At 42.2% G+C, this 27740-nt stretch overlaps 2 protein-coding genes across 6 annotated transcripts; both read left to right on the top strand.

Moving 5' to 3' along the window:
• The first annotated feature begins 1383 nt into the window (after nt 1–1383).
• On the top strand, nt 1384–15374 carry pop5 (POP5 homolog, ribonuclease P/MRP subunit). 3 transcript variants are annotated; one of them, XM_084054137.1, is made up of 5 exons: nt 1384–1500; nt 13039–13181; nt 14221–14370; nt 14562–14645; nt 14812–15374. In XM_084054137.1, the coding sequence occupies exons 1-5, from the start codon at nt 1496–1498 to the stop codon at nt 14919–14921; spliced, it is 492 nt and encodes a 163-aa protein (XP_083910263.1). In that variant the 5' UTR covers nt 1384–1495; the 3' UTR covers nt 14922–15374. The 3 variants fall into 3 exon arrangements, with proteins under 3 accessions (XP_083910263.1, XP_083910264.1, XP_083910262.1); XM_084054138.1 differs by lacking the exon at nt 1384–1500 and adding an exon at nt 12902–12946 and having other exon boundaries at nt 13039–13142; XM_084054136.1 differs by lacking the exon at nt 1384–1500 and adding an exon at nt 12902–12946.
• Nucleotides 15375–15920: 546 nt separating this feature from the next.
• On the top strand, nt 15921–26811 carry rnf10 (ring finger protein 10). Of its 3 annotated transcripts, none has more exons than XM_084054571.1 (17): nt 15921–16459; nt 17079–17263; nt 17939–18144; nt 18594–18684; nt 18904–19088; nt 19375–19511; nt 19695–19849; nt 21077–21217; nt 21904–22144; nt 22882–23015; nt 23751–23868; nt 24316–24417; nt 24519–24656; nt 24780–24865; nt 25153–25210; nt 25303–25467; nt 25594–26811. In XM_084054571.1, exons 1-17 carry the CDS (start codon nt 16297–16299, stop codon nt 25665–25667), a joined length of 2379 nt encoding a protein of 792 aa, XP_083910697.1. In that variant the 5' UTR covers nt 15921–16296; the 3' UTR covers nt 25668–26811. The 3 variants fall into 3 exon arrangements, with proteins under 3 accessions (XP_083910697.1, XP_083910698.1, XP_083910696.1); XM_084054572.1 differs by having other exon boundaries at nt 24777–24865; nt 25597–26811; XM_084054570.1 differs by having other exon boundaries at nt 24777–24865.
• Nucleotides 26812–27740: the final 929 nt, after the last annotated feature.

Genomic DNA, 27740 nt, shown 5'->3' with positions numbered 1-27740 from the left:
GTGGATAAATGAGGATAGATTAAGTTGTTGGAATTTATTCCGGGGCCCTTGTGGTTGTTAAGAAATCTTTGGCCAAATTGAACAGGGATTAGATATTGTGACTGAATATAGGGAGACGTTACAGGTGAAATTGCAGCAGGAATAGGGCTAAGAGGTCCGCCCGACCAGCAGGGGGCGGTGGTGAGTTGGGAGTGACTGGGAGTAGTCACTCCGTGGGGGTGGTCAGCCAGGTCAGACGGGGTGAGAAGTCAGTGTTGTGAATGCCTGTAGGCGGACACAGAGCGGCGGAGGTTAAGTGCGAGCATTTTACACCCAAGTCTACTCGGGTGTAGACCGTCCGAGATAAAGAATGACGGGCGGTCCCAAAACAGAAAAAAGTTGTTGATGTAGTGGAGGTTGACGGAGTGACACGCAGATTGGAGCCAGTAGTGGAGGTGCATAAGTCGGCTGAGTTGGAAATCACCGCGGTCCAGTGTGGGAAGTGGACCTGAGATATGTACTGATAATCCACAGCTGCTGAGGAGTGAGAAGATGGATTTCATATTGGACCTAGCTACTACGGATTGGGTGTCGTTTGTTCCAATGTGGAGGATGATGCTATTAATGGTGGACGGGAGAGAGGACAGGAGTTCGGGGAGTTTGGCGAGGATGTCAGTGGTGGTCGCACCAGAAAAACTATGGGTTATAGCGTTAGCGAAACGGACGTACTTTGTGATTGAATCGCCGATGATTACCATAGTGGGGGGGAAGAGGGGAAGCGGAGTGGGCATGGGATGATGCAATGGAGAGGACACCATTGCTGAAGGTGGGCTTACGGAGGACGGCGACCGTTGTGCTACCGAAGATGTGCGTGTTGGCGGAGCGATGCTAACCAGAGAGGGGGGGGGCTCAGTTGGTTGGGGGGAGGGGAGGCCCTCCGAGTTTCTGATAACGGCTGTCCTGAGGAGCTTGCGGCGGGTGGAGGCGGAGTACGAACCGGGCTCCAGAGGGGTGTTGTTGTGATCATGGACTGGGGGGGGTTCTTGTATGTCCAGGGGGGAGAACTTGTTTCTGGTGGTGGGAATGGGTGCGACCGATGGGGGGGGGCAAGGACGGGGCTTACCCCGACCGGCCGTTTTCCATGGAACCGGAGTGGAGCTGGCCATGGGGAGACGCACGGGCGGGCGCGCAGCAACCTCCCGGGACCAGCGGCCAGTAGTGTCCAGACGCACCGGGATGGTGTCGTCCAGTTCGGCTATGCGGGCAGGGCGGTTGGAGACGCCCGGAACCGGTCCAGGGGCGTCTAGGTACGCCGGGACAGTGTCATTCATCTCTACCACAGGCACCGCTGGGGTAGGTCCGATGGACAGCTCGGAGGCGTCCGAGCCCAGTCCGGCTGAGGCGATGAATGTATCGATGAGGAGCTCGTCGTCGCGGATCTGGTGGAGCCTGGAGATTCTGCATTCCAGTTCGGATACTTTCTGGGTCATACGAAGGCAGCTGTCACAGGTTGGAGATGAGGTGGGTGATGGCGTCATTGTGGTGGTGGGTTCTGAGGGTAAAAAACAGCTATGGCCAGTAAAAGTGACTTTGATAGAAATAAAGTGCAAGTGAGGAGTGGCAGTAGCCGGTGTTCAAGTAGGGGCTTGTGCAGGACGTACCCGCGAGGGCCACAGAGTGGCCCACAGCGTTGAGTAAATATGACAGTCAACAGGTCCAGTTGTGGAGCGAAACTTACCCGCAAGGCCCAGAGACTGGGCCTAATGCGATGGGTTGGCCTCGGGTAAGTGAGAAGGTGGTCTGGTCTCCTCTCTGCTGGTTGATGTAGAAGGTAAATTAGCCTAGGCAGGCTAGCTGTCAAACTGTCAAGCGCTGTGAGGCCAGCTGATGCTGCTAAGCCGGCGAGAGCTGTCAGACAGAGTGCCGGTAGCAGATGGCTCTTCGTGGGCATGTAACGAGCGATCAAAGTGGCCGATCGCTACGATTCTAAAGTGCATTAAGCGTAGACATGTCAAACTATCATGGCTTGTAGTTATAATAAAAAAATACCGCCTGGAAGTCATTAAAAATAGTCCTTTTTTGGCGACGCTGTTGGCACTGTTAGCGTTTGGGGTGCACACCACCCTCCCCATGTCTGTTTGGGGTGCAGCAAATCTTGTATGGGGGTCCATGGCCAAATACATTAATTTGGGGGTCCTTGACATAAAACAAAGTTTGAGAACCACTGTACTGTACTACACAACATTACCTATATCACAAACAATACAGAATACTATTATTATATCAGTGGGGACTGGGGAGACATTTTTTACTAATTGAGCAAATGTCACACTAGGCCTGACATCAATGAAACTATCCCATGAATATTGTCATGAATGTTGTCAGTGCCGTTAATAAAGCCCCTGCAGTGACTTTTTTTGATGCCGATACTTTTGTACTTTTACATTTGGAATACGGACTTCTACTACTTGCAACAGAGTATACATTGCAGTATTGATACTTTACCTTAACTTAAGTAAAAAATAAAATGTGAGTACTTTTTCCATGGGGCCAGACGGACAGGTTTGTGTCGGCGTTGTATGGACGTCGTGGGGACGTTGTTTCAGCGTCTGGCTGCGACGTCGGTTCAATGTATTTTTGCCGTTGTATGTATGGACGTGTTTTTGATAGTTACAGAGGGACGTCGTGGCGACGTTGTTTCAGCGTCTGGCTGCGACGACGTCTTTTTGATAGCAACGCAGCAGCTGAGGTCTGACTTGGATGTCATATGGACGTCGTATGGACGTTGTATGGACGTCTGGGTTGGTGGTTGACTTGGACGTCATATATGGACGTTTGGGTCTAACTTTAGGTTATAGAAGCTGTCACTTTGATCATCAACTTCATGTTCAAATGTGTTCACCTGTAGTCTACAAGTAAACACATGATCTACAGGTTGTAGTAGATCTTTGGTTCCTTGGGGGGATTCCAGGGGGTCCCCAGCAAAATGTGTTAATATAGCGTCACAATAATTTTAACCACTTTAACCTTTTATACTTTGGCAATTCAAAAATAGCAGATATACAAGCTCATTGAGCTATTACACTTTAACACATTGCTGAGGCCTGGGATCGAACCTGAGATTTACGGCTTGACAGGCAGGCTCTAACCATTCAGCTATGGCCACATCATCAGCAGTGATTCTAAGGCAGTTCTACTGGGGGAAACCAGCAAAATGAGGAATGATATAATAAAAGACTGTCTTGCTAATAAAGTGTCATGTCTCTCATTTTCTACAATGTATTTGATATTACCTTTATATTATTTAATAAATTATGCATTTCATCCTCTATATATTGTCCAGCAACCTTTATGATAAAGGCAAAAAACGATAGTAAACCCGTAGGAGCCAGATTGCTCAGATGCCAAGGATCCTGTACTGGGATTCAATCCTATGACCTTGTGGTCTGAAGTCAAGAGCTCTTCCAACAGAGCTAACCAAGCACACTGACCTTTGTACATTGGCATTACATGAACGTGATGGGTCATTCCACCAAATTAATTAAAGCCATTTGGCTCATGCACTTTATAAGTGGGCTTATTGTCAGCAACAGCCAAGAACACAGGAGTCTATCCCTATTACAGCACTAGACCCCAGGGAGACAGACACATGCTGATTTGCCATTTCCAAGATTTGATTTCCAGGATTTGAGTCTTGAGTCGAACGCATTAGATCCAAGTAGACATCAAATTTCTCTTTTGGGCCTTAAGTCCCAAGACTCAAAGGCCCAAAAGAGAAATTTGATGTCTACTTGGATCTAATGCGTTCGCGGGAGTAGGCCTAATTCGTTCGACTCAAGACTCTATTGGGTCTTGAGTCGAACCAATTACTTAATATTTTGGACACAGCTGGTTTCTGCCCGACAGCAGAGATATACAGTACTACTGTCAGGACTTGACTGTGACAAACATATTTCCCTGTGTGATTATGAATATGTAGGGGAAGAAAACTGATTATTTGTATTAATAATTTATCATTTGTATATAAACGCAATGAGATTATTCTAATGATGCTTAATCTCTAAATATATTATTTTGTGACAGTGTGAATACCAGACTGGTACATTTTTGTATTTAACTGAATCAGGGCCGTGCTTTGCTGTAGGCAAGGCTCGGCAGCCGCCTGGGCCACATCACAGGCAGGGGGCCTCATGAAAAAAAAAAAAAAACATTTTTTTTTTTTTTTTTTTTTTTTTAATAATACATAGAAATAAACAGCTTTCCAATCCATTCCAGGCCTTTAAAAAACAGACAACATGGGCCCCCAAACACTCAGCCTGAGTGTTTGGGGGGCCCTCCTGAGTGACTCAGGAGGGGGCCCCATGAGATCTCCTCAAATTATTATTTAAAATATATATAAATAAACAGCTTTCCAATCCATTCCAGGCCTTTAAAAAACAGATAGCATGGGCCCCCAAACAGTCAAACCTTAAAAAGTAGGGGGCCCTGGTGAAGCAGTGTTGTTGTGGCATTTTTAAAAAATGAGGTCAGTCATGGGGCCCCCTCCTGACTGTATGTTCTCTCTTCCCTTATTGGCAAGAGAGAACATATGGTAATGTCCCTGTATGTTGCCACAACTTCCTCCTTTGAAGAAGGTAGGCTCTTTGGTGCAGGGGGTTGTTAACTGGACTGATGATCCATGGGTCATGAGTTCAATTCTTGCTTGCTGCAGTTCTGTTTGGGGAGATCTCATGAGGGGGCCCCATGAGATCTCCTCAAATTATTATTTAAAATATATATAAATAAACAGCTTTCCAATCCATTCCAGGCCTTTAAAAACAGACAACATGGGCCCCCAAACTCTCAGGAGGGGGCCCTATGAGATCTCCTCAAATTATCATTTAAAATATATATAAATAAACAGCTTTCTTTCAAATCCATTTGAGGCCTTTAAAAAACAGTCAGGAGGGGGCCCCATGACTGACCCCATTTTTAAAAAATGCCACGACAACACTTCTTCACCAGGGCCCCCTACTTTTGAAAGTTTGAAACTCTCTCTAATTCAATTCAAAGGAGCCTTATTGGCATGAGAGAACATATTATTGTAGTGTCGCGATAGTATTCCACAACTTCCTCTGGTGATCTAGGAAACTTCTATGGCGCAGGGGTTTGTTGGCTGGATCAATAAACCATTGATTATGAGTTCAACTCCAGCCAAAGGCGCTGCTGTTCTCAGCCACAACAGTATTATGTCTACATTAACAAAGCAAAAGGCTCCCTCAATCCAGAGTAGACTTATACTATTAGCACAAAGAAGCACCATTTGTCACACCACTCTCGACATTTACATTTGAATCAGCACAATCTACAGTGCATGAGTAAGTTGAGACTCTCTCTCTCTCTCTCTCTCTCTCTCTCTCTGAGGAGTGAGTGAGTGAGTGAGTGAGTGAGTGAGTGAGTGAGTGAGTGTGTGTGTGTGTGTGAGTGTGTGTGTGTGTGTGTGTGTGTGTGTGTGTGTGTGTGTGTGTGTGTGTGTGTGTGTGTGTGTGTGTGTGTGTGTGTGTGTGTGTGTGTGTGTGTGTGTGTGTGTGTCAATTCAAGGAGCTGTATTGGCATGATAAAACATATGTTTACATTGCCAATCGAACAACAATCTAAACAAAACAATGAATGTACATGTTAACTTTGTGGATGGTTTTAGCATGTAGCTAATTACAATGTGAAAATATTTGGTCTCTCAAGTGATCTGTATCTGAAATCTGAGAACAGCCACACATTAGCCACAGACACCACCACACATGTTGGCTTTGACATGGTAATGTGTGTTTCACTTCAAATTGAATTGTTCTACTTCAATGGTTTGTTTTAAATGTCAATAATGAAAGTAGCTATTCTTCTTCATAATATATGTTTTTAAAAGTGCTATACTGTAGTTATAGCAGTGACTGAGACAACAGACTGAAAAACAATGCTTTATAACTGAATACCCAATGCCACCATTGGATAGAAAGAGAGTGAGACAGCAATAATATGTGATATTATTTAATGTAATAACAATTCACTATGAATATAACTTGTAATGAAGTAGTGAGATTGGAATAGAATTATCAGACAGACAGATAGATAGACATCTGTCTGTCTGTGTTGGTGTACATTTGTGAAAGTTTGAAAATCTCTTTGGCTTTAACCTCCCTCTCTTCATACAATACTGTGGCAGCCATAGCTGAGTGGTTAGGGAGCCCGCCTGGGAAGCCAAAGCCCTGGTTAGACAGGGTCGATTTTCAGAGAAGCATAACCCCGAAGGCATTTTGTGTTTATTTTTGGTATACAACATTTCTAGGGGTATTAAGTGGTGCTGAATCCAAATCTGCTGTATACCCAGCGCAAAAATGTCAATTAAGGCCTCAAAATTGAGAAATTCAACATGGCCGCCAGCGCCAGGACCTCTTTCCAAAAAAACAGGTGCTAAACCCACATTCTTTATTCTACTGACATGAAACTTTGCACAGAACATCTGCACTTATGGGGGAAGAAAGTAGGAATATAGCTGGGGTGCAACCATGAGAGTAACAGGGTGTTTTTGACTGTCTAACTGTAATCTTTGTATAGGCGAGGATACAAAAATGACATTTCTTCAGTGTTTGCAGGAATACTACAGCAATTTGGTAATAACTGTACAGTGTTGGACACCAACATTGGAATCCCCCAAGTCTTAGCTTTCTTCAGGTACCAAGTTTATGCCAGTAGCCCTTATAAGTCTGGATATATACGCATTTTAGTGTAAGCATGCTGTTTTAGGAGAATTTTCAAAAGATAAATGGTGGGGCTTATAAGTAGGGTCCGAAAGTGAGGTTCTGTGACCATCCTTTGGCAAGTACGTTTTGACGATTGATTTGACCTCTATGGACCCTTTAGAAAAGATTTAGCCCCCAGGTCCCTCCCAAAAATCCCGGCATTTTTTGCTAGACAGCCAAATTCAAAATGGCGCCCGGCGCCATCTCTAAAAATTAACTTTTGATCTGAATGACCTAGAATCATGTATGAAGGCACTTTTCCATACAAGTCAACCATGAGGATTCCAATTCTGACACAATTTTAATTGTAAGACCTCGTTTTGACACTGAAATTCAAGATGGCCGACATCCAGTAGAGTAAAAACTTATACCCAGGGGGCAAAGGGGGGTATGCTGCATTTGCCCTGCCATAAAAGGTTGGCCACCAGAAATAATATCTATGACCCAGTAGGATCACAACCTATATGAACAACACGGTCACCTTGCTGCTGGAAATCCAATATGGCCGCCTCAATATTATCAGAAAATAGCTTTGGCAATAACTTTTGAACCAGATGGGCTAGAAATAAAAACTTGGTGTCTATTTCATGGTTTCAGAGCATGAGAAACTCAATGGAATACTTATCTTTATGATTGGGTGTGTCTGGACCTTTCATTTGCATATTTCCAAGATGGACGCCACGCGAAAATGAGTTTTACTATGACTTTTACAGTGACAGCTGACTGTTATGGCAAAAAGTCTGCTTTTTAAGCAATATGAACACATTTGGTCAGTTTGAGCTTTAATTTATATGTTGTCAATATGGCTGCAGTCATAAATAATGTATGGTATTACATTTTCCCTCAGATTTATTGATTTATAGATCTATAGTTGTGGGGATGATTGCAGAGAAAAATCGGAGAAAAAGCCCACAATGTATCTTATGTATCATTTTAATAAACTAAATACAATATAAACAGACACATGCACACTCCAAGACTTGCCAAAAACTTCAACTTTAGGGCTATACAAATTAACATAGTGGTATGCATTCAAGTAACATAACAAAAGATAGACTACTTAGTGACAAATAGAGTAAAGGCGGAGTTGAGGTTGCCTACAAAAGGTTCATTTTGACCTCTATGGTGCTGTCTTGCCTGCTTCTAAAGCCAATGATACTATGGTACAATGCTATTCACTGTCACTGTTGTCATGTGTTGCACTGATCCTGCTGCATCGTGTCTCCAGTCCCTGGCAACGGCATCCTAAGTAGCATGGAATTGCCTTCTTTGCACGGGAACAGTTTTTCTGGCAGCCTTTGATACAGCTGCATGATATTGCCTTGTTCATTGACACAGGCCAGGCTGGCTCGGTAGATGCAAGGGGGACTGCATTGCTAGCACTGAGAGACCATCCATACTCTGTGAAAGAAGGAATATCCGGCTTGGCGATATGTGCACATTTATCTATTATGGTTGCTAGAACAGCTCTTCTCAGGTGCAGGTCAAAGGCATTCTCTGTCGGGGGCAGCAGCTTTAAGAGGGTTGATCTATTATTGAGGAACTTGTACACTCTAAGCTTACTCAGGTCAAAATCCTCTTCGTGGTCCGCTTTGGATGTATATACAGCAATTGTGAGGTCTCGTGCCTGATTGATGGACGTCATCTGAGAGGGAATCATAAGAGTTTTCACCAAACTCCTCAAGTGCAGAGATCCAGACGCATGATGGCCTTGAACCATGCCTTCTTCCCAGTGAAGAAGGGATAGCTGGTGGTACAGTATCTCTGCCACTTAAACTATGGATAAAGGGCAGGGCACGACACTGTGCGAGCCCCAGTGCTGATACCATTTGATGGATAGGAAGGTATGAATTTTGCTCTGTTCTCACCCACAGCTTTGGAAGGCATCTGAGATGGGTTGCTGCATAGTAAAGGCACATGATGATGATGTCTGTGTCATTGGCATGGATGACAACTCTGTCAACTTTGTCATTCTGGACACTGTACAGGGTGTGGAGTATTATTCTTGTATCAGCCTCCTGTTGTGTGGATTCTAGTGCAGGGACATCTTCAATAGACCCCTCCTTGATCACCACACTCCTTGTCTCTTCTTTAAACCCCCCACCCAGGTAAAGATGTGTTGGACCAAGGGCCGACTTAAGTTTCACATTTTCACACCATTCGTCACAGAGGAAACTCAATAGGTTTGCCTTGTTAGCTGACACAGCAAAAAACTCCTGAGGATCTGGAGCTGTGTAATGCATACTGACTTCATATTCTTTGGTAGGTTTTGGTCAAGTATACAGTATCTGTGTTCTTGCTCAGCTGTCTTAAGACTAGGTCCACTGTACCGGTCAAAACAGAAGTGAATGATCTCTGTGCCAGCAGGCACATCATTCAACAGCACACGTTGGTATCGTTCAGCGATTGTTCCAAATGCTTCACCTTTCAGGAACGACCAATGGCGCATGGCATACATGGCATCAATAACTACTGCTGTTTTTATGTCTTCTGTAGGCAGGTCAGGGATGCATGCAACATTGGTCTCCTCTTTCAGGACCTTAACAAGGCTTGCCTTGGTACCTGTTCTCATCCTGCCATCTTCCTGGAAGAGGGAAGGGGGGAAGTCACTGCACTCGTGGTTGCCTATAAAGTCAACCACGTTGAGTTCTCCACCACTGGCTATGATTTGGGTCATGCGCAGGAGGGCAGTAATTTCATTGCTCTTGCAGGTGCTGAGGTTTTCCCCTTAGATTTTGTGTTTTGAGTGTAGAAAGTGTTAAGCTTCATTATGCTTGTCTTCTTCTATTCACTGGACAGTGACTCACACAGTGCCTTCAGACCCAGTTCTTTCACACTCATCAAGTCGTCCTTGACTGTGGAATCAGCACACTGTCCTGTAGATATGTTGATCATGGATGATGTGCTCACTGTAAATGGGCTAGTCTCCACTGCTGCCTTGACTACCATCTCTGCATCCCGGATTACACGACTCTGACATATAAATTAAAGCTCAAACTGACCAAATGTGTTCATATTACTTAAAAAGCAGACTTTTTGCCATAACAGTCAGCTGTCACTGTAAAAGTCATAGTAAAACTCATTTTCGCGTGGCGTCCATCTTGGAAATATGCAAATGAAAGGTCCAGACACACCCAATCATAAAGATAAGTATTCCATTGAGTTTCTCATGCTCTGAAACCATGAAATAGACACCAAGTTTTTATTTCTAGCCCATCTGGTTCAAAAGTTATTATATTTTCTGATAATATTGAGGCGGCCATATTGGATTTCCAGCAGCAAGGTGACCGGGTTGTCCATATAGGTTGTGATCCTACTGGGTCATAGATATTATTTCTGGTGGCCAACCTTTTATGGCAGGGCAAATGCAGCATACCCCCCTTTGCCCCCTGGGTATAAGTTTTTACTCTACTGGATGTCGGCCATCTTGAATTTCGGAGTCAAAACGAGGTCTTACAATTAAAATTGTGTCAGAATTGGAATCCTCATGGTTGACTTGTATGGAAAAGTGCCTTCATACATGATTCTAGGTCATTCAGATCAAAAGTTAATTTTTAGAGATGGCGCCGGGCGCCATTTTGAATTTGGCTGTCTAGCAAAAAATGCCGAGATTTTTGGGAGGGACCTGGGGGCTAAATCTTTTCTAAAGGGTCCATAGAGGTCAAATCAATCGTCAAAACGTACTTGCCAAAGGATGGTCACAGAACCTCACTTTCGGACCCTACTATAAGCCCCACCATTTATCTTTTGAAAATTCTCCTAAAACAGCATGCTTACACTAAAATGCTTATATATCCAGACTTATAAGGGCTACTGGCATAAACTTGGTACCTGAAGAAAGCTAAGACTTGGGGGATTCCAATGTTGGTGTCCAACACTGTACAGTTATTACCAAATTGCTGTAGTATTCCTGCAAACACTGAAGAAATGTCATTTTTGTATCCTCGCCTATACAAAGATTACAGTTAGACAGTCAAAAACACCCTGTTACTCTCATGGTTGCACCCCAGCTATATTCCTACTTTCTTCCCCCATAAGTGCAGATGTTCCGTGCAAAGTTTCATGTCAGTACAATAAAGAAAGTGGGTTTAGCACCTGTTTTTTTGGAAAGAGGTCCTGGCGCTGGCGGCCATGTTGAATTTCTCAATTTTGAGGCCTTAATTGACATTTTTGCGCTGGGTATACAGCAGATTTGGATTCAGCACCCCTTAATACCCCTAGAAATGTTGTATACCAAAAATAAACACGAAATGCCTTCAGCATTTTATACAAGCACATTTTCTGAAATTCTGCCTAGTCTAGGTTGTCGCAGGTACGATTCCAGGCAAGGTCAGCAATGTGTTTATGTGTGTCCCCGAGCAAGACTACTAATTACTCCCTGTGTGCTTCACAATGTTTAAAATCCTAAATTTGGGAAATATACTTTTTAGCTCGATCTGCTATTTGCATTACTTTCTTTATTTAAATAAACATATTTTTAGTTTTAAAGTTATTTAGTTTTACATTTATTTTAATTTTTTTGTCAAACATTTTTTGTCAAAACTTTTGAAATAATTAAAAACAAAAATGTAGGAAACAAAAAAATAAAGGGGTATTTTACTCACGACCCTTAAAAATTGGTCCGCGACCCACATATGGGTCCCGACCCAGGGGCCTCATACTGGGGTTTGCCTAGGGCCTCCTGATCCCTAAGCACGGCCCTGAACTGAATACATTGTTCAGTTTGATTACAAATCATATTTATAGCCTTAAACAGTTTCCATACTGTTAGCTGATACATAAAGGTGTTCCCTTAATTGTGTCTTGTGTCTCTTTGTGATTACAGTTGGTTGATGACCCATAATTATTGTATTTTAGTCATGTTTAATTCTTGGTAATAGACCCCTTAACAGACGACGTCACACTGATGAGAACCAGTATGCGTGCAACCAGTATGCGCGCAATGAAACCCATTCTATCAGGTCTCGCTAGGACGCGCCTCACCAGCCAACACACAAGAGGGGGTTGGGGTGTGCTGAAACCAGCGCACCCCGAAACAACAGGTTGGGAATTGATTGCGTGAAACAATCACCTGTGCGTCCAGTCTCAATGTTAGTAAACAAATAATTGGTCTATTACTCCATTAATCGTTCTGTTTTTGTTGCTTAATCATTTTAAATAACGGTCACCTTATTTTAACTGAAGCGTTTGTTGTTCCCTTCAGATTGTTGTGTTGACATCCGTCACATCTTAAATAAACAGCTTTTAAAAAGACGTTTCGTGTATGTGTGTTTGGGGTATGTTTGATTGAGTGTTTAACCCTCTTTTTGGACAGACTGACTAAAAAGACTAAAAACTGCTGTTTGGACGCCATCTAGTGTCCATCAGCAGACACTACATCTGTCTGAGGATATGGGTGTAAAATGTATTTCAGATATCCCGGTGGAAAAGTGACGCATGTGCATACTCTCTAGACGGGTTTCCTGTTAGTAAACATGAGAGGAATATGACCGCGCAGAGGAGGGGGAAGCCTATGGGTGCGTTTGGAAATTACGCACCGGACCACACTCGCCTATTAGTTTGTATTGGCCAGTGCGCTCACTGCCGCTCAGGGCTGTATTTTCGAACGCGCCTTTCACCCGGGCATGCGCAGATTGCGCATTCTGCTCTGTGATGACGTCGCGCGGAAATCCGTCTATTGATTTTATCCCACTGTTAGGTTGTTTTATATATTTTGTTTAAGACTTACAGTAGGCTGCCTTGCCCCACTGGAATAAACAGTGACTGATATGAATTAATAATATACTGGACCATACGTAAAATGAAGAATACCTTGTGATGTCAGTGACATTTTATTACAAATGAAAATAAAAATAAGAAACAGTGCATATATGTAGAAGTACTCTCTGTAATAAGTGAAAGTCCGGAATTAAAAATTAAAATAGGCAAAAGGCTTAGTGTGTTTTGTAATAATGATACAAATCTACAAAGTAACTAGTAACTAAAGTTTTAAAATAATTGTAGTGGAGGTAAAAGTACAACATTTTCCTCCGAGATGTTGTGGGGTAAGTAAAAGTACTGAAAATTGGAAATACTCCAGTAAAACTCCAGTGGGGGGCGCTAATGCGGCATAGTGTGTTGCGTGTTTGTTGCCGGAAGTGTCCCGTGGCCGTGAAGAAGAAAAACTGTATAACGATGGTGCGGTGCAAGTCAAGGTAAAAACGTGCTACAGTTAAAAACAAGTTACTTTCTTTTTGTCACACTAGTAGTAAGTGTGTGTTAAACATTTATATTCCCCTGTCGGCAGGTATTTGCTGTGTGAAGTGAACGTGTCGAACCGTAACAGCTTGCTGCTGCTTCGTGAAGGAACCATCGCACAGGCCTTGAGAGGAGCGGTGTCTCGGGCTCACGGTGACTATGGAGCAGCACACTGCAACATTGGATTCTCTGGTAACTTCAACCTGGAAAGACGAGACTCGTTCTTCTCTAGGCCAGTGATTCTCAAACGTTTTCATGTCAAGGACCCCCAAATTGACACCCACATTTAAAAGATATGCCAGGGACCCCCATAAGAGAATTTTTTTTACGGCTCTATCAGTGATTCTCAACCATTTAATTTCAAGGACCACCAGTTTGACATGCATTAGGCTACGGACCCCCATTAAATGGCATTTATATCTCTGGGACCCCAATTCATATGGTAAAAGCAATGTTAATTTAACTCTGAGAGTGTACATTTGTACACTCAGAGTTGCAGACCCATTAGCCCTGAATGTTTCAGGGCTAATGGGTCTGCGCGTCATGTGAACCATGGCTACAGACCCATAAGGGTCCATTTGGTTCCTATCCATCATTTAGCTGGGGGACCCGGACCCCCTGAAACCCCCTCAAGTACCCCTGGATAGATTTCATTCATAGATACTGTAGCTCCATAGACTTGTTTGACAGCATTGTCATTGTGTAGCGTTGTGTTGGATTCACGTTAATGAATCCAACACATTTAGGGTTTAAGTTACCCACTTAAACCCTAAGTAATTAGATTGTAAGTAATTATTTGAGACCATGAAGCCAGAAATTGCAAGTAAAGTTATTGCTGTAAAAGGAAATGCTACTTATAGAATTAGGCCGAAATCCACAATTATTAAATATAAAAAAATGATCCATCAAATTCTGAAGTCCTCTAAAGACCAGTTACACCGACTCCTACTACTACTAAAGTGCCCAATTGAAGCCTGGTCATTCCACTTTAAGGGCGCGACCCCACCGCACTTTTATTTGACCTATGGGGCGGAATCTACCAATGCTTTGTCAATGCAAATGTGTGGATTCATGGTCTTGCACATTTTTTCCAAGAATCCACGCATTTGCATTGACAAAGCATTGGCAGATTCCTTCCCAGAGGTAAAATAAAAGTGTGGAGGGACTGTGCCCTAAATGTATGTCACATAACTTTGCTAATTCGTTTTTCCCCTCTGTTATATTTCCACAGTGAAATATCTCAATGCCCATACTGGAATGGTATTCCTGCGCTGCCGGAAAAGCCATTACAGACTTATCTGGTCTGCATTGCCTTTTATCACCAGTATTGATAATCGAGGACAGAAAGTGCCATGTTTCCTGAACTGTTTGCATGTGGGAGGTAAGAGAGATGTATGGAATTGTCTCTACTACACTATTGTTATTAATAATTATATGTTCAGCATGAAGAGTTGGTAATTTCGGTTGACCCAAGTCTTTGAAAATGACACAAAGAGCACATTCTATATAGTTTCACTATATTTTTCAGTTTTCAATAATGTTGAAACCAATTCTATGCTATTCTTTCCCCAGGAACAATCAGAACATGTCAGAAGTTTCTGGTCCGATACAATACCCAGCAGCTCCATAGAATGCTCCCTCTATGTAAAAGCGAAGGTAGTAGATTGTTCTGTAATTTTATTCAATTATTTACTTTGTTTTGTCAAGCTTAGGATGATTTCTTGCCTATCAAATACGGTACATGACATGATGAGACATGTATTATAGTATGACATATCAAATGACCAATCTCCTGATAACACTTCAATTCCTCCATTTGCAGGAGAAAGACAAGAGATTCGCCAATCAATACTAAGCTGCTCTGTGAGCTTAGTAAAAAGATCAGAAGAAGCTTCTGAAGATGAAGTGGAAAGTGGTGAAGGAGAAGAATGACCATCATGTCTACAGGAAACACATCCTGGCTGTTTCCAGTTTTTGCCACTTTTTGTTATCAAACTCATAACAGAAAGGAAATTATAGTACAACTGATGAGCTGAATTCTATGGCTACTGGAAATTAATTAGGCCTTACAGTACTATACAGATGACATCTGATTTCTTATTTGTATATATGTACAGTATTTTGTGCTGTCTTTTTATTTCTTTTGTTATATATTAAAGCCTTAGTTTTAACGAAGTAACAGTGACTTTATTTAGTGTACACCATGTAGAGGTAGATACCTGCTGGGAGATGGAAGATCGTGTTTTTCATGCTGAAACAAAACATAATGCCCTGTTTTTCCAATCGCCAGATTTTTGTTTGTTTTTGTTAACAGGTGACAAAATATGAGTACTTTAAATCTGTGAGCTTCTTACCTGAAATATAAAAGTCCTTTCATAGACTTGGTGCAAGTACATTATTATTATATTTCACGTGTAATATGCAAGGCTCTTTTAACCCCCCAACACACACACACACACACACACACACACATAAGCCATCCATCCCATCCATTGAACCCAAACGCAACGTCTGAACTTCCAGTAAAACTAAATAATGTCAAATCCACCAGACATAATTAATGCTCATCATGACACAGAGTACTTGCAGTTTGTGTTCATTCATTATTTTATATTACATAGTTTTTGTGGAAGTGAGTTGACAAGTTTAGTTGTTCATTATAGAGTACACTTGTCTTTCACCAGCACGGTGAAAGACAAGTGACTGATCACAAACATGTTTGAGTGAGTAATAGTCGATAAATATCCTCCCTGTCTTCGTAATTTCTCATCTGTAACTTCACTTCAGTAGAAAGAGCTGCAGGGCAGGCACACAGCGTACATTTCTTTCTATCATTAAGAACTACATTTCCCATAAATACCTAAGTGGGCGTTTCTGCCAAACAAACACGGAGTGGGTAGAAGATACATCCGGGTCCTTCAAGTTCTTGTCTGGCGACCCGTCGCCATTAGTACAAGTTCGAAACAACCAGCGTATATTTTTGGATAGAATCTTACAATTTACGCGTTTTCCAGCATTTGGAAAACGTGCGACGCCTTGACAAGGCATTTTGTCTTTTCTGCATTTAGAAAAAGAGAACATTTTTGGGGTCTAGGCCCCTCGTAGTGAGCGACGTTCGTCCTCTCTTTCTTCAGCCTGCATACATTGAGACCAATCGAAATTGTGTCTCTCTTTTTTCTCGTTTTGTTTTGGTGTCAAGATGTCGCCGTAATGGGGTTCCCGTGTTTGAAAGAAATGAACCAGGGCCTCGGCCGCCTGACCCACACTCACCGCAGTCCGCTTTCACCTCCCGTTTTTACTCCGTTTGATGCTAGAGAGCTCGGAGGCTCTCTCGCTGGAGCTTGGCCTCAAAATATCTCACTGCAAGGAGACAAATATGGAGAAAAATCCCAACAATACCAACAGCAGCAAGGTTCCACCCCGTTCGAGTTCTACTGGCCCGGTACCTGGCGATTCTAAATCCAAAACAGGTGAAAACTATTATAGTAAACATAACATGTTACATGCACCTTTTAAAGCACGATGAAGGCCGCTTTGGGCCTAGTGGTAGAGCATGGCGTAAACACGATACGGATTACGGATGACGCCTAGTGGTAGACCATGGTGTCTACACAATATTGATGAAGTTGCTGTCAAAGTTTGACCCCTTATCAAAGCGTTTATACCTACAGTAACTGAATGAATTAATGAATTTAACTGTTTCCGAGTTACAAGAGGATACTTTTACTCTGAGGGGTGTGAGAAATGTCCCATTTCTCACTGTAGTCTACGCGTTTTCACTGTGAGCAGATAAACTTGATTAAATACGTGTAGGCCTATCAGGTTTATAGGCCTCCTAGCCCTGATACATGACTGTCATAAATTATATGACAGATGACCGTCTTAGATCCATGGCTTATAGGTCCCCTATATCAGCTGGCTGCACGTGTGCCTTTAAATATGCCACACCCCTTGGTTTGAGTTATAACTTCTAAGTCTTATTTATTTATTTATTTTTTCCCAAGAATTGCATTGTGCATTATATTTGTATTGCAAATTGATTTGGCCCGTGACTTAACATTCAATGTGATATTTATCTCATCTTTTCAGATGGTAAGAGTAATGGAGGCTCCAAGCGCTACGGTCGCAAGCGGGAACCCTCCTTCCCTAAAAGTGACAGTTTCACAGGGCCTCATCGCACCAATTCACAGAAAAACAAGAATTTTGACAAGAGACCCACCCAGAGAGGTGGAGGACGGCAATATGGGGTTACAGGCGGAGGACGACGTGAGGAGGTGAGCATTCATAAATAGATCTGTAATCCAATTCATGGCAGAAACTGAAGGACCATGCACTCTTCAGTTTGGAATGGAATTCCTGATTCTCACACAGTTCTACTGAACAATTCTTGTGAACCACTTTTAAAGATGTTTTGGGGCTTTTGTGCATGTATTGATGTTACACAGTGAAGAGTGACAGGAAACGGGGACAGAGACTGGGAGTGACAAGCAGCAAAGATCATCGGGATCAGTATTCCAAGCCGCATTAGAGCCTATATGTGGTATGCGCCTGGACCGCTAGGCCTGTGGGCACCCAACCCACTTTTTAAAAAGTTAAATATTAGTGCCAGATTAACAAGACCAGGAAACCTGGTTCTGCCAGACCCAGAATAAATTCCCTTTTATGCCCATGTATGGACGAAAGGGGGACGAAATTCAGAGGTCCCTTTTATGCCCATGTATGGACGAAAGGGGGACAAAGCCTCATGTAGGCCGACCCCTTGGGTCTGGCAATAAAGGTGCTGTACTTGAAAGTGAGAACAGAAGTGACCTTTTGTGGATTGTTTCACTGAACACCCCACTAGCAACAACATATTTTCATGTTTTCCACCCAGAGCAGCTGTCTTATTCTTATTCTTTTAACGGTCACATTGGCTGTTAACACATCGCTATCCCTGTCTGTCTTTGCAGGTAGCAGAGACGCGCCGGGCTGAGTTTTGCCCGGCTCAATTTGCTGGACCCAAAAAGATAAGTTTGAACCACCTGCTCAACTTCACCTTTGAACCCCGTGGGGCCAATGGTGGCATCGGAGATGTAGGCCAGTCCGGCTGGGGCCGCCGGAACAAGTGGGGCCACACGCACAAGCCCTTCAACAAGGAGCTTTTTCTGCAGGCCAAGTGAGTGGTTTCTCAAGCATCTGATTTGAACTAAATTTGTACTTGTCACACTTGTCTGAAAGAACTGATTCTAGCTAACGTCACGACACTGTCATGCGATGGAGTATAAATTAGGCATTATTCAGATATGACAGTGAAGAGTGAGAGGAGGTATGAAATGCTACCCCTGGACATAGAAGTTGTGCTACATTCATCACATTAATTGGTGAAGCCACCAATGCAACCTGCAATATTAGATATCTATCGGCAAGCAATCTGGTTGCTTACACAGTCGTGTGACAGAATATAAATGAGGCATTTGCCTTTCATAAGTTCATAATTACATTTTTCATTGATGGATCCCAATGAAAGCACCTGGTAAAGGTTAAATAAACAATATTCACAAGTCATTTTGGAAATAATGCTACAACAGAACAGCTTTTAAATGAACTGGGCTTGTTTAATTTCAGTTGCCAGTTTGTGGTGACTGATGACCAGGACTATACAGCTCACTTCACTGACCCAGATACACTGGTTAACTGGGACTGGGTGCAGCAAGTGGTGAGTGTCTTCTGTGTAGTTTTCAACTTTATTTTAATTTCCTTTACCAAGATTTCCCTCTTGAATTTGTTTTAGCTTTAATTATAAAAAATATATTTTAGTTGTACAGTTGAAAATGCATAGGGAAAAAGTAGTTATAGATGAAGTTGAGAACACAACCAATGTCACTACACTCAATCATATTGAATGATATTAAGATAATTTCTTTTACATTTTTAGCGCATCTACAGCCATGAGGTGCCCTCATGCCCCATCTGCCTGTACCCTCCGGTGGCGGCCCACATCACACGATGTGGGCACATCTTCTGCTGGCCATGCATGCTACATTATCTGTCACTCAGTGACAAGAATTGGGCCAAGTGTCCCATCTGCTACGAGGCCGTGCACTCAGCTGACCTCAAAAGGTAACAAGGTGACATACTAAAGGGGGGCGCATGCTACCATTTTCGGTGGTCACCTTTTCACTGCGGTGGTGATAGAGAGAGCTCTCTCTATCATAGAGAGAGCGCTCTCTCTATCACCTAAGGGTGATAGGGTGACCACCTCATTTGGTAGCATGCGGGTCCCTTAAGGAGTGCTACAGATGCAACTTTGAAGCACACAGTTATTTTTTAACTGTTGAAATCTTTCAAATGGCTTTTCTATGACAGTTGAACAATTGTCTTAGTAATAATGTATCTTCTGTTGCAGTGTGGTTGCAATGGAGACCAGGCAGTATGCGGTTGGTGATCTCATCACCATGCGTCTGATGCGCAGAGAAAAGGGAGCTCTCGTGGCCATGCCTAGTGCTCAGTGGGTGAAAGTGGAAGAACCAGTTCGCTTCGGAGGTACGAAAACAAAGTATCCATATTTAATGAAAGGATTTTAAAATGTGGTCGTCTTGCAGTTGCAGCAACTATAAGAGACAGGCCAAACATCTAATGAAAATGGAACAATCTTGTGACAGGGGGAAGCCTTATTTAATAATTGAAATTAATTGATATTCCTCTTTTTGAACATGTGCTTTCTAGACATGTGCCTCAGCCAGTACTCCAAGCTGCTGCTGGCCTCTCCAGGTCAGGTGCTGAATCTGATGGCAGAAGAGAAAGCCACCTTGCAGGCCCAGCTCAGCCAGGAAGTAGATGCTGAATCCTGTTTCATCCAGAGTGCCCTATGCGACTTGCAGGTACAGACCTCTAAAACTACATGCATGATGATGGCAAAGCACACACACACACACACACACATGATGAGCGCTCAGGGGGCAGCTGTTGAATGTTTTGCTCAGGGACCCGTCGACACAAAGGTGGACTGGGGGCTAACCAGTGACCTTTTGATTACCGAACGGCCTCTCTACCCACTAAGCCACGGCCCCTCATAATTATCCTCCCGTATACCATGCAATTAAACCAGCAATTACTGTAAATAGTGTTTGGGACAATAAGCTCTTTAAATAGAAACATTAGGTTGGGGCTATCTTCATCAGCCTGGGAATAAATGTTACCTTACTACCCCAGCAAGTGAGAGAAGCCATGGTAACAACGTAGAAATTTGTACCAGCTGAGTCAGTCAGCTGACAGTCATGTCTTTTATACACACACACCAATGCATTCATTTTGTTTCACCAAAAGGTTGAAGGTTAAATCAATGTTTTTAAGGATGGCTTATAGCTAATGTTGGCTTAAATAACCGTTAATACAGTACAATGATAAATATATGTATTCATTTAGAATATTGATGAGGCTGCTGTCTAAGGTTGCGCAGTTACCTGTATATTGCTCTCCCCCCAGCCAATCAGAATGGAGTATTGTCTGTTACCATGGTATATTTGAATGTTATTGCACTTTCGTGCCACTTGCTGCCCATTAAGTACCACAGTGGAAGTAGTTTGTTATTGCATAACACACTTGCTATTTTGTGATGTGGTGTCTAGTTAGGAGTAGCATATATATCGATACTGTCGGAAAGAAACCTTGTATCTCCATATTTCTACTTTTTATGTTTTTCTTCCATGAATGAATGCAATACATCATCGTACAAGATGAAAAAGTAGCGAAAATAGCTACTTGCAATGTGTCACATTTTTACGTTTTGTGAGCTTGTACATCTGTTAGTTAAAAAGTCGTTAAGTTGTGGGTTTTATAAATATTGAACCAATGAAAAAGTATTAATAAGCTTGTGACTAAATAATAACTACATTGTATCCATTGGAACGCAGGTTGATGTTTTTCCCATTTCCTGAAAAGTAACAGTTTTGGACATACACGGTTTTCACCCGACAGTGACGATATATAAATCCAGTTAATGAAAGTTACGCAGAATGTAATAAGACATGAATTATAGGGCCATTATTTGACTCTGTATTAAAGGTTCCACGGTAGTCTTTATTGTTATCACTCTGTTTGCATCTTAGGAGAGAGAGGAAGCTGTGTTGAAGCAACAGAAGAAGAGTGAGAAGAAAAGTGTTGTGGACCATATTATGTCCTCACTCACTCTGGAAGAACCTGCCTCCCCTGAGGAGGAAGTGGTGACCATAACCAGCTGTAGTACCAAGGTCAGTCTAGTAGGAAACATCGGCCATGAACAATTGAGCAATTTTTTTAGCTGTGCTATTTTTATTGCTGTTCTGGGGTGTGGGTTGAGATTAGCTTTATTACCTGAATATGGTCCCTTATCTTGCAGAGCTTGTAAATTGTCCTTGTTTTGTAGTCCAAGACCACTTGTAGACCACTTGTAGACCACTTGTAACGTTGTATTCCCTTTAGGCCTGCAGCAACTAATCGTTTAAAATTGATTACTAAATGTGTTAACAACTCATTTGGTCATCGATAATAATCGGCAATGAGTCGTGGGTATTTTTCCACTTGAACATGGTTATTTTCGTGTGCTAATGTCAGCTAGGAGTGGGCCATCTCGCTTCTTACAACCTATAACCGAGTTACACATGCACAAAAACATCTGTGAAGCATTTGTTGCTTATTTGTTTATTTTTTAAATGACATATTTGAGTTTAAAAGTGTACTGTTACCCTTTAGCCTGACAAACATGTATTTTTTAAATCAAATCATGCAGTGAGAAGAAGAGAAAAGGTACCGTAGGTGGCTGTAGTAGCCTTATTCATGTAGTATGACTATGCACTCTTAGGAGGTTATTCATTCGGGCACCCCTTTCACTTCTCTTTTTTTTCTTGCATTTTGGTATTCATAGTCATCATCACTACTGTTTTTCTCTCTTCACTAGCCTGTATTGCAATACGCCTCTGCCTTTGATGATGAGGTGGCCGAGTTCCCAGAGGAGGCCACTTGTGAGGAGCCAGACTGCCCAAATGAAATCCTGGAGAGTGTGCTGGAAGAACCTGCTGAGGGGCCAGAGCCCGAGGGGCCAGAGCCCCAGCCTATTAAGGAGACCCCTTCTGGTCAGGCAGAAGCAGGCCGGCCCCCAGCCAATGTGGCGCATGGACCGTACTATTATTTCTACCAAGGTAGAGTGGTAGAGTCAGCATTCTGTTAAGCAGTGAGGGTTACCTGCAGTCATGAACACCTGGGAGATTTCAAAACAGAAAGAAATTCCAATGCTTGGGAGTGCAATGTTTATTTTCTTCACATTTTCAAGTGTTTGGCAATGTTATATTCAGGATATTCAGAGAGCTTGCAACTTTTTTGTGTGCTTTTTACAAACTTTTAGTATTTAATTTGATTCCTCCCCACACACATTTGTGTGTTGACATTGCTGTTGTATCCTACTGACTCACCTGCCAGTAGGAGCCCCCACTGAGAGGACGCGTAGACCTTTTGTCCTACTCCTCCCCCCAACACTCCTTGCTGACAGGTGCCACCCCAGGACTACCTGCGGTGACAAATACCTGCCCGGCTTCAATTGGCCCAATTGTGTTCGTATAGACGTTCGACAAAGCCGGATGCACTACGGTGGATTTGAACCCAGAAGCTCCTCGGTGGTGGGCAGGCACTTAACCACTGCACCACCTGAGCACTAGAGCTTGCTACTTTTGAGGGAATCGTTTACAAACACTTGATTGCAAAAGTTTTATGCAGCAGCCAACATAAGACCTGGTAAATTAAAATCAGCTCCTTAGTTGGCAATAGTTGAAATTATAACATGGCAGCCAATGGAATTGCTCTAAATGTCACTAAGTAGACATCATATTTGATCATCAAAATGGTTTAGTCTTGAATTAAAATCTCTACTTTGTTATTTCAGCTGAGGACTGCCAAGAAATGTTCTTGCACCCTGTGAATTTACGATGCCTGTTGCGTGAATATGGCACCTTGGAGGACTGCCCAGACACCATCACTGCCACATTGGTGGAGATAGTGGGACATACGATCTCTGAGGTAAGACCATGAAGAAGAGGATGTTTATAATCTTTATATAAGTTTATTATAGCTGACAGTGTTGTTTTTCCACCTTACAGCACTTCATAACTTTTAGAAAAATGCTACTCAATCATATCAGTGTTTGGAAATATGCTATTTTAAAGCAAAAATACACTTTGGTAGAGGTTTGGATTATGTAGTTACCTTGCCATGATGTAACTTCAAATATTGGTGAGGTATCTTCAATAGTTGAAAACTAACAAAAAATAATAATGAATTGATAATTCAAAATATTTTCCCCCTCGACTTATGTTGCAAGGTGAAACAGATCTCAAAGTCACTCTTGGCGCACAAATGATTCTCACGATGTACAGTATATAACATTACAAAACCTGACAGCTTTTTTAAAATGTCAACTTCCTGTTGAAATTTGAATTGGAAGATCCAGACTTGATCAAATAGTAGAATCAACTTGGGGACCAAATTTGGGAACAAATAAAATAAAACCAAGAATCTACTTTGTTTGCATTAATTTGTGTGCTAAAAGAGTGACCCGTTTCACCATGCAAAGTCAATGGGGATGCTATTTTGAATCATCTGCGCAACTATTGAAGATATCTTGCCAGTATTAGTTGTGTAGTTACCTAGTCATAATATAACTCCATTATATCATGACAAGGTAATTACACAACCCTAACCTACTAATTTAGCTTTAATTTCTCTGACTGATTTGCCTTTAATGATGTCCTACAGGACGTCCGCCGTAGGCACCGCTATCTGGCTCACCTGCCACTCACTTGTGAGTACAGCATTTGTGAGCTAGAACTGCAGCCACCCATCGTGTCCAAAGAAACCCTGGACACATTTGCAGGTCAGCATCCTTAAATTTTCTAAAGATATTTATTTAATTCCAAAAACGGGCATCACTGGCAGCAGGCCCACTTATACTTCCAAAACGTAACACTACCAGACATGCCAACCTGTGTGCATTTTGTGTAGCAGGTACACATTTTGACATGGTATGCAAAATGCTTGTGACTTCTTGTGAGTTTCATTGCGCAGCACGACAAATCCCAGCTAGTAGGCATGCCTGAATAATTAAATACTGTGTGTGTGTGTGTGTGTGTGTGTGTGTGTGTGTGTGTGTGTGTGTGTGTGTGTGTGTGTGTGTGTGTGTGTGTGTGTGTGTGTGTGTGTGTGTGTGTGTGTGTGAGAGAGCGAGAGAGACTGGTATCTAGTGTTTGATTTGTGAGAATTCTGAATTTGAAGATGTTGTTTTGCTGCTTTTTCTGTTATCTAAAAATGTCACCTTTTTTAGATGATCTGGAGAAAAGAAAGCGCCTCAGGCAGAAGAAAGCAAGGGATGAGAAACGCAGGGAGAAGCGTATTGAGATAGAGGAGAACAAGAAACAGGGGAAATGTAAGTGTCTTAAGATGTATTGCTGTAAACAGAAACTACAGGAAGATGTCCACAAATCAGTCACAAATAAGTAAGGTTTTCGTCCTCCTTTCCCCGCTCAGATCCAGAGGTCCATATCGGCCTGGAGAATCTTCAGCAGTTCCCAGCGTTCGGGTCCCCTCCTCACAGCAGCACAATCCCTGTCTACCCTGATTTTCAGTTGGCACCTCCATCACCACTTAGCAGCAGCCCTGTGTCTGGTGAGAGCTGCTCTTCCAACAGCTATTCATACTTAATTTGCTCAGCACTAGAGGTAATTTTGTTATTTTAGTTTTTAGCACTTCACCGTGTAAATTGTTATGACTTCTCTGCTGTTTCAGAAGGGATGTTCCCTTGTCTAAATGGACAAAGCCCTTCACCTATTGTGGGCAGTGTGGAGGACGACTCTAACTGCATGTCCTTTGCACAGGTATGTTTTTTTGTAAAAATTAATAAATCTGAAAAGATGAAAGGTTAAATTTCATATCGCACACTATGTACTCCTGTAACTTAAAGCAGCAGATAATATTCTAAATTGACGATTTTATTAAGATTTATTATTATTTTGCATAATTATGTCAATTAACTGTTGCAGCCCTCGCTTTTGCTATATTGTCAGTGTTCTGGTTCTTAGAAATAGATTCAATACTGTATGTTGTTGACACTTTGTATGTGTGTTATGACTCACTTTTGATTCTGTCTTGTTTTATTCTGTAGATGCTAAGAGATGGCAAAGCCAGAGGAGATGCTGGGCCCAGGATCACTCCAAAGCAAGGTAGAGAAAGTCTATAAACATTATAGTACTGACAGACTAACTAACCAGATTTGAGCCTATCCCATTCACTTGTTGGTTTCACTGTCCTGCAGACAAGCTACTGGTTCCTCCGGTGGCGGACAGCGATGGGGAGAGTGATGGGTCAGACCGTGTCCCAGTACCCAGCTTCCAGAACTCTTTCAGCCAGGCATTTGAGGCAGCACTTCTGCATCTGGACAATGGCCCAACTGCTCCTCCAGAACCTGTGGTTGACCCTGGTGAGTTTTTAAATGTATGGGTTTATCTGTTGGATTGAATTTGATTTCAGCTATATCTGTGTCATTTTTGTATTGTGGGTGTGTATTTGAGCTGGGGCTGTACTTATCCTTGCTGTCTCTCCTCAGAAGAGAAAGGAGGGAAGAAAAAGAAGAAAAAGACAAAGCTTCTGTTCAGCACATCCATGGTCCACACAAAGTAGACAGCACTGAAGTTCATGATCATCATTCTCATTCATCCCCCATCTCATATGTTGATTTTCTCTTCTCCCACCGCCTGTATTGTCCCACGCAGACCATTGTATTGGAATGATAAGCTATTGAAATAGGGTTTTGTGCATAGCCAAAGTTCATACTGCCTCGTTCACTGTTCAACCTAACCTACCGTTCAGATGTTGGGATGTCATGCAATCAGATCATTTTTTTAAATTTCACATTCATAACTAGGATGAAGATTTTAAAGTGTCCCCTGTTGTACCACAGACAACCTTACGGACGATATCTAGAAAGCAAACAAGACAATAACGAATGTGGTTACATACTGCCAGATTAGACCATTTGTATTATCTGGATATAACTAGTTTCAGTTGGTTTCCAGGTCTTACAATGTAGCCTGGGCTTAAAGTTGACCCAGAATGTTGCCTATAGGATGTATAAGAATAATATGGAAAAGGTTATGGGGTGCTCTACGTATATTTGAGTAGCAGTCAGCCAGCTGCAGGCACGTCACATCCTCAGAATATCCTCTAAATTTAGGTACTCTTGCCCAAGGCTCAAACATAGTCAGCATGGAAAAGTTGTCTTTGGACATAAGGGGGAAAAGTATTTATTCATTGTTGATATTGAATAAACAGTGGTTAGCAAATCGTAGCTCTTTAAGATAATGCATAGCTTATTTGGGGGATTATTGCGTTAAGAAGGATGGCCTATTTTGTAATGTGACAGAATTACTTAATCTCATACCAGTGTAAGAAAGAAAACAGTGTTGAATAAATCATTTAGATCTATTGTTTCAGGAGAACTCAAAAGTATTTTCTGCCTGGTTATTCACTAAACCAAGAATTGAATATGCACTTTTTCTGCTTTATTTCTCTTTATCGTGTTCAGTGCAAAAAGTTTACTAATTTGAAACTTCACCCCAGGTTTAAATTGTTCCAAATGTGAGGCTAGAACTGCTGACATAAGGACTGCTTGCTAAACAAGATGAGCAAATGTGTGTTGTAAAGAAACAGTTTTGTTTGAGGATTATTTGATTCACATTTAATCTTGAGCAATGTTATAGGCTAGTGAATGCAACTAGCCTTTTCCAAAAGTTTTGGAATTAATAAAGAAGTGAAATATGCACAATCTGGCGACTGACTGTTTATTGATGTGATATTATTTATATAGAAGCTGATACACAGGAAATCATTTCTTTAACGCCTCCTTCACATCATACTGTGTACACTACAGTATGCTACCTTTATGCTCATGCAAGTATTGTGTATCTCCACATGGGGGCAAACTGAGAGAAGCCAATGTGCTCTGGTTCAAAAACTATTAGGTTTTTACATTCCTTTGTCTGAATGAGCCATTCATATTTTTATCGTAAAGTTTTAGAGGATTTAACCACTTAAACCTCAGTATATCGGTATTGTGGGGCAAGCTTTAGCTGGAAATAGCGAAACGCTTTCGACAAGCTCACAACGCAACTCTGCGTTGCATTGTGAGCTTGTCGATCGGTTATTTTCAGCGAAAGACGCTAGTATTGAGCCCTGCCCCTGAGGGACTCCGGTTACCCATATGGTGTTTAAGTGGTTGATCAGTCATCCTTTATTTGGTTTTATCTTAAAAGAAAAGCGGTTTTACTATTTCTATATAGGCATGAACCAATCAACTTGAGTTGCAATGTGTCTGGTCTTTAAAATACAGTGTCCACTATAGGGGGTGTCCACCCATGTACCAAAAGTCAAACTACTTCTCTAGAGTGAGTCGAGACCCGTCACCCTATGGTCGAGACGCCCATGGGCACCACACCAGAGGGAGCTCCTCTGACCAAGTTCGGCTCAAACATGGGGAAAATGTCATTCTACCACCAAATGTGGAATGCCCTCCAGCCCTTTTTTCTGTAAATATATGTAGTATATTGCTTTTTAGTGTTGTTGATATGTAGCCTAATGTATGTCTTGATGATGAATTATTGAGTACGAAGGACCACAATGGAAACAAGCCCCCCGGGGCTTTTTGTGTTACTTTTAGCATAGCTTTTGTAACTGTACTGCCGTACTATTTCCCAA

The sequence above is a fragment of the Gymnoscopelus microlampas genome (genome assembly GCF_963454915.1).
Source record: "Gymnoscopelus microlampas genome assembly, chromosome: 4".
Taxonomy (NCBI): Eukaryota; Metazoa; Chordata; class Actinopteri; order Myctophiformes; family Myctophidae; genus Gymnoscopelus; species Gymnoscopelus microlampas.
The sequence above is the reverse complement of the archived record's forward strand: the minus strand, read 5'-3'. Positions and strand labels throughout refer to the sequence as shown.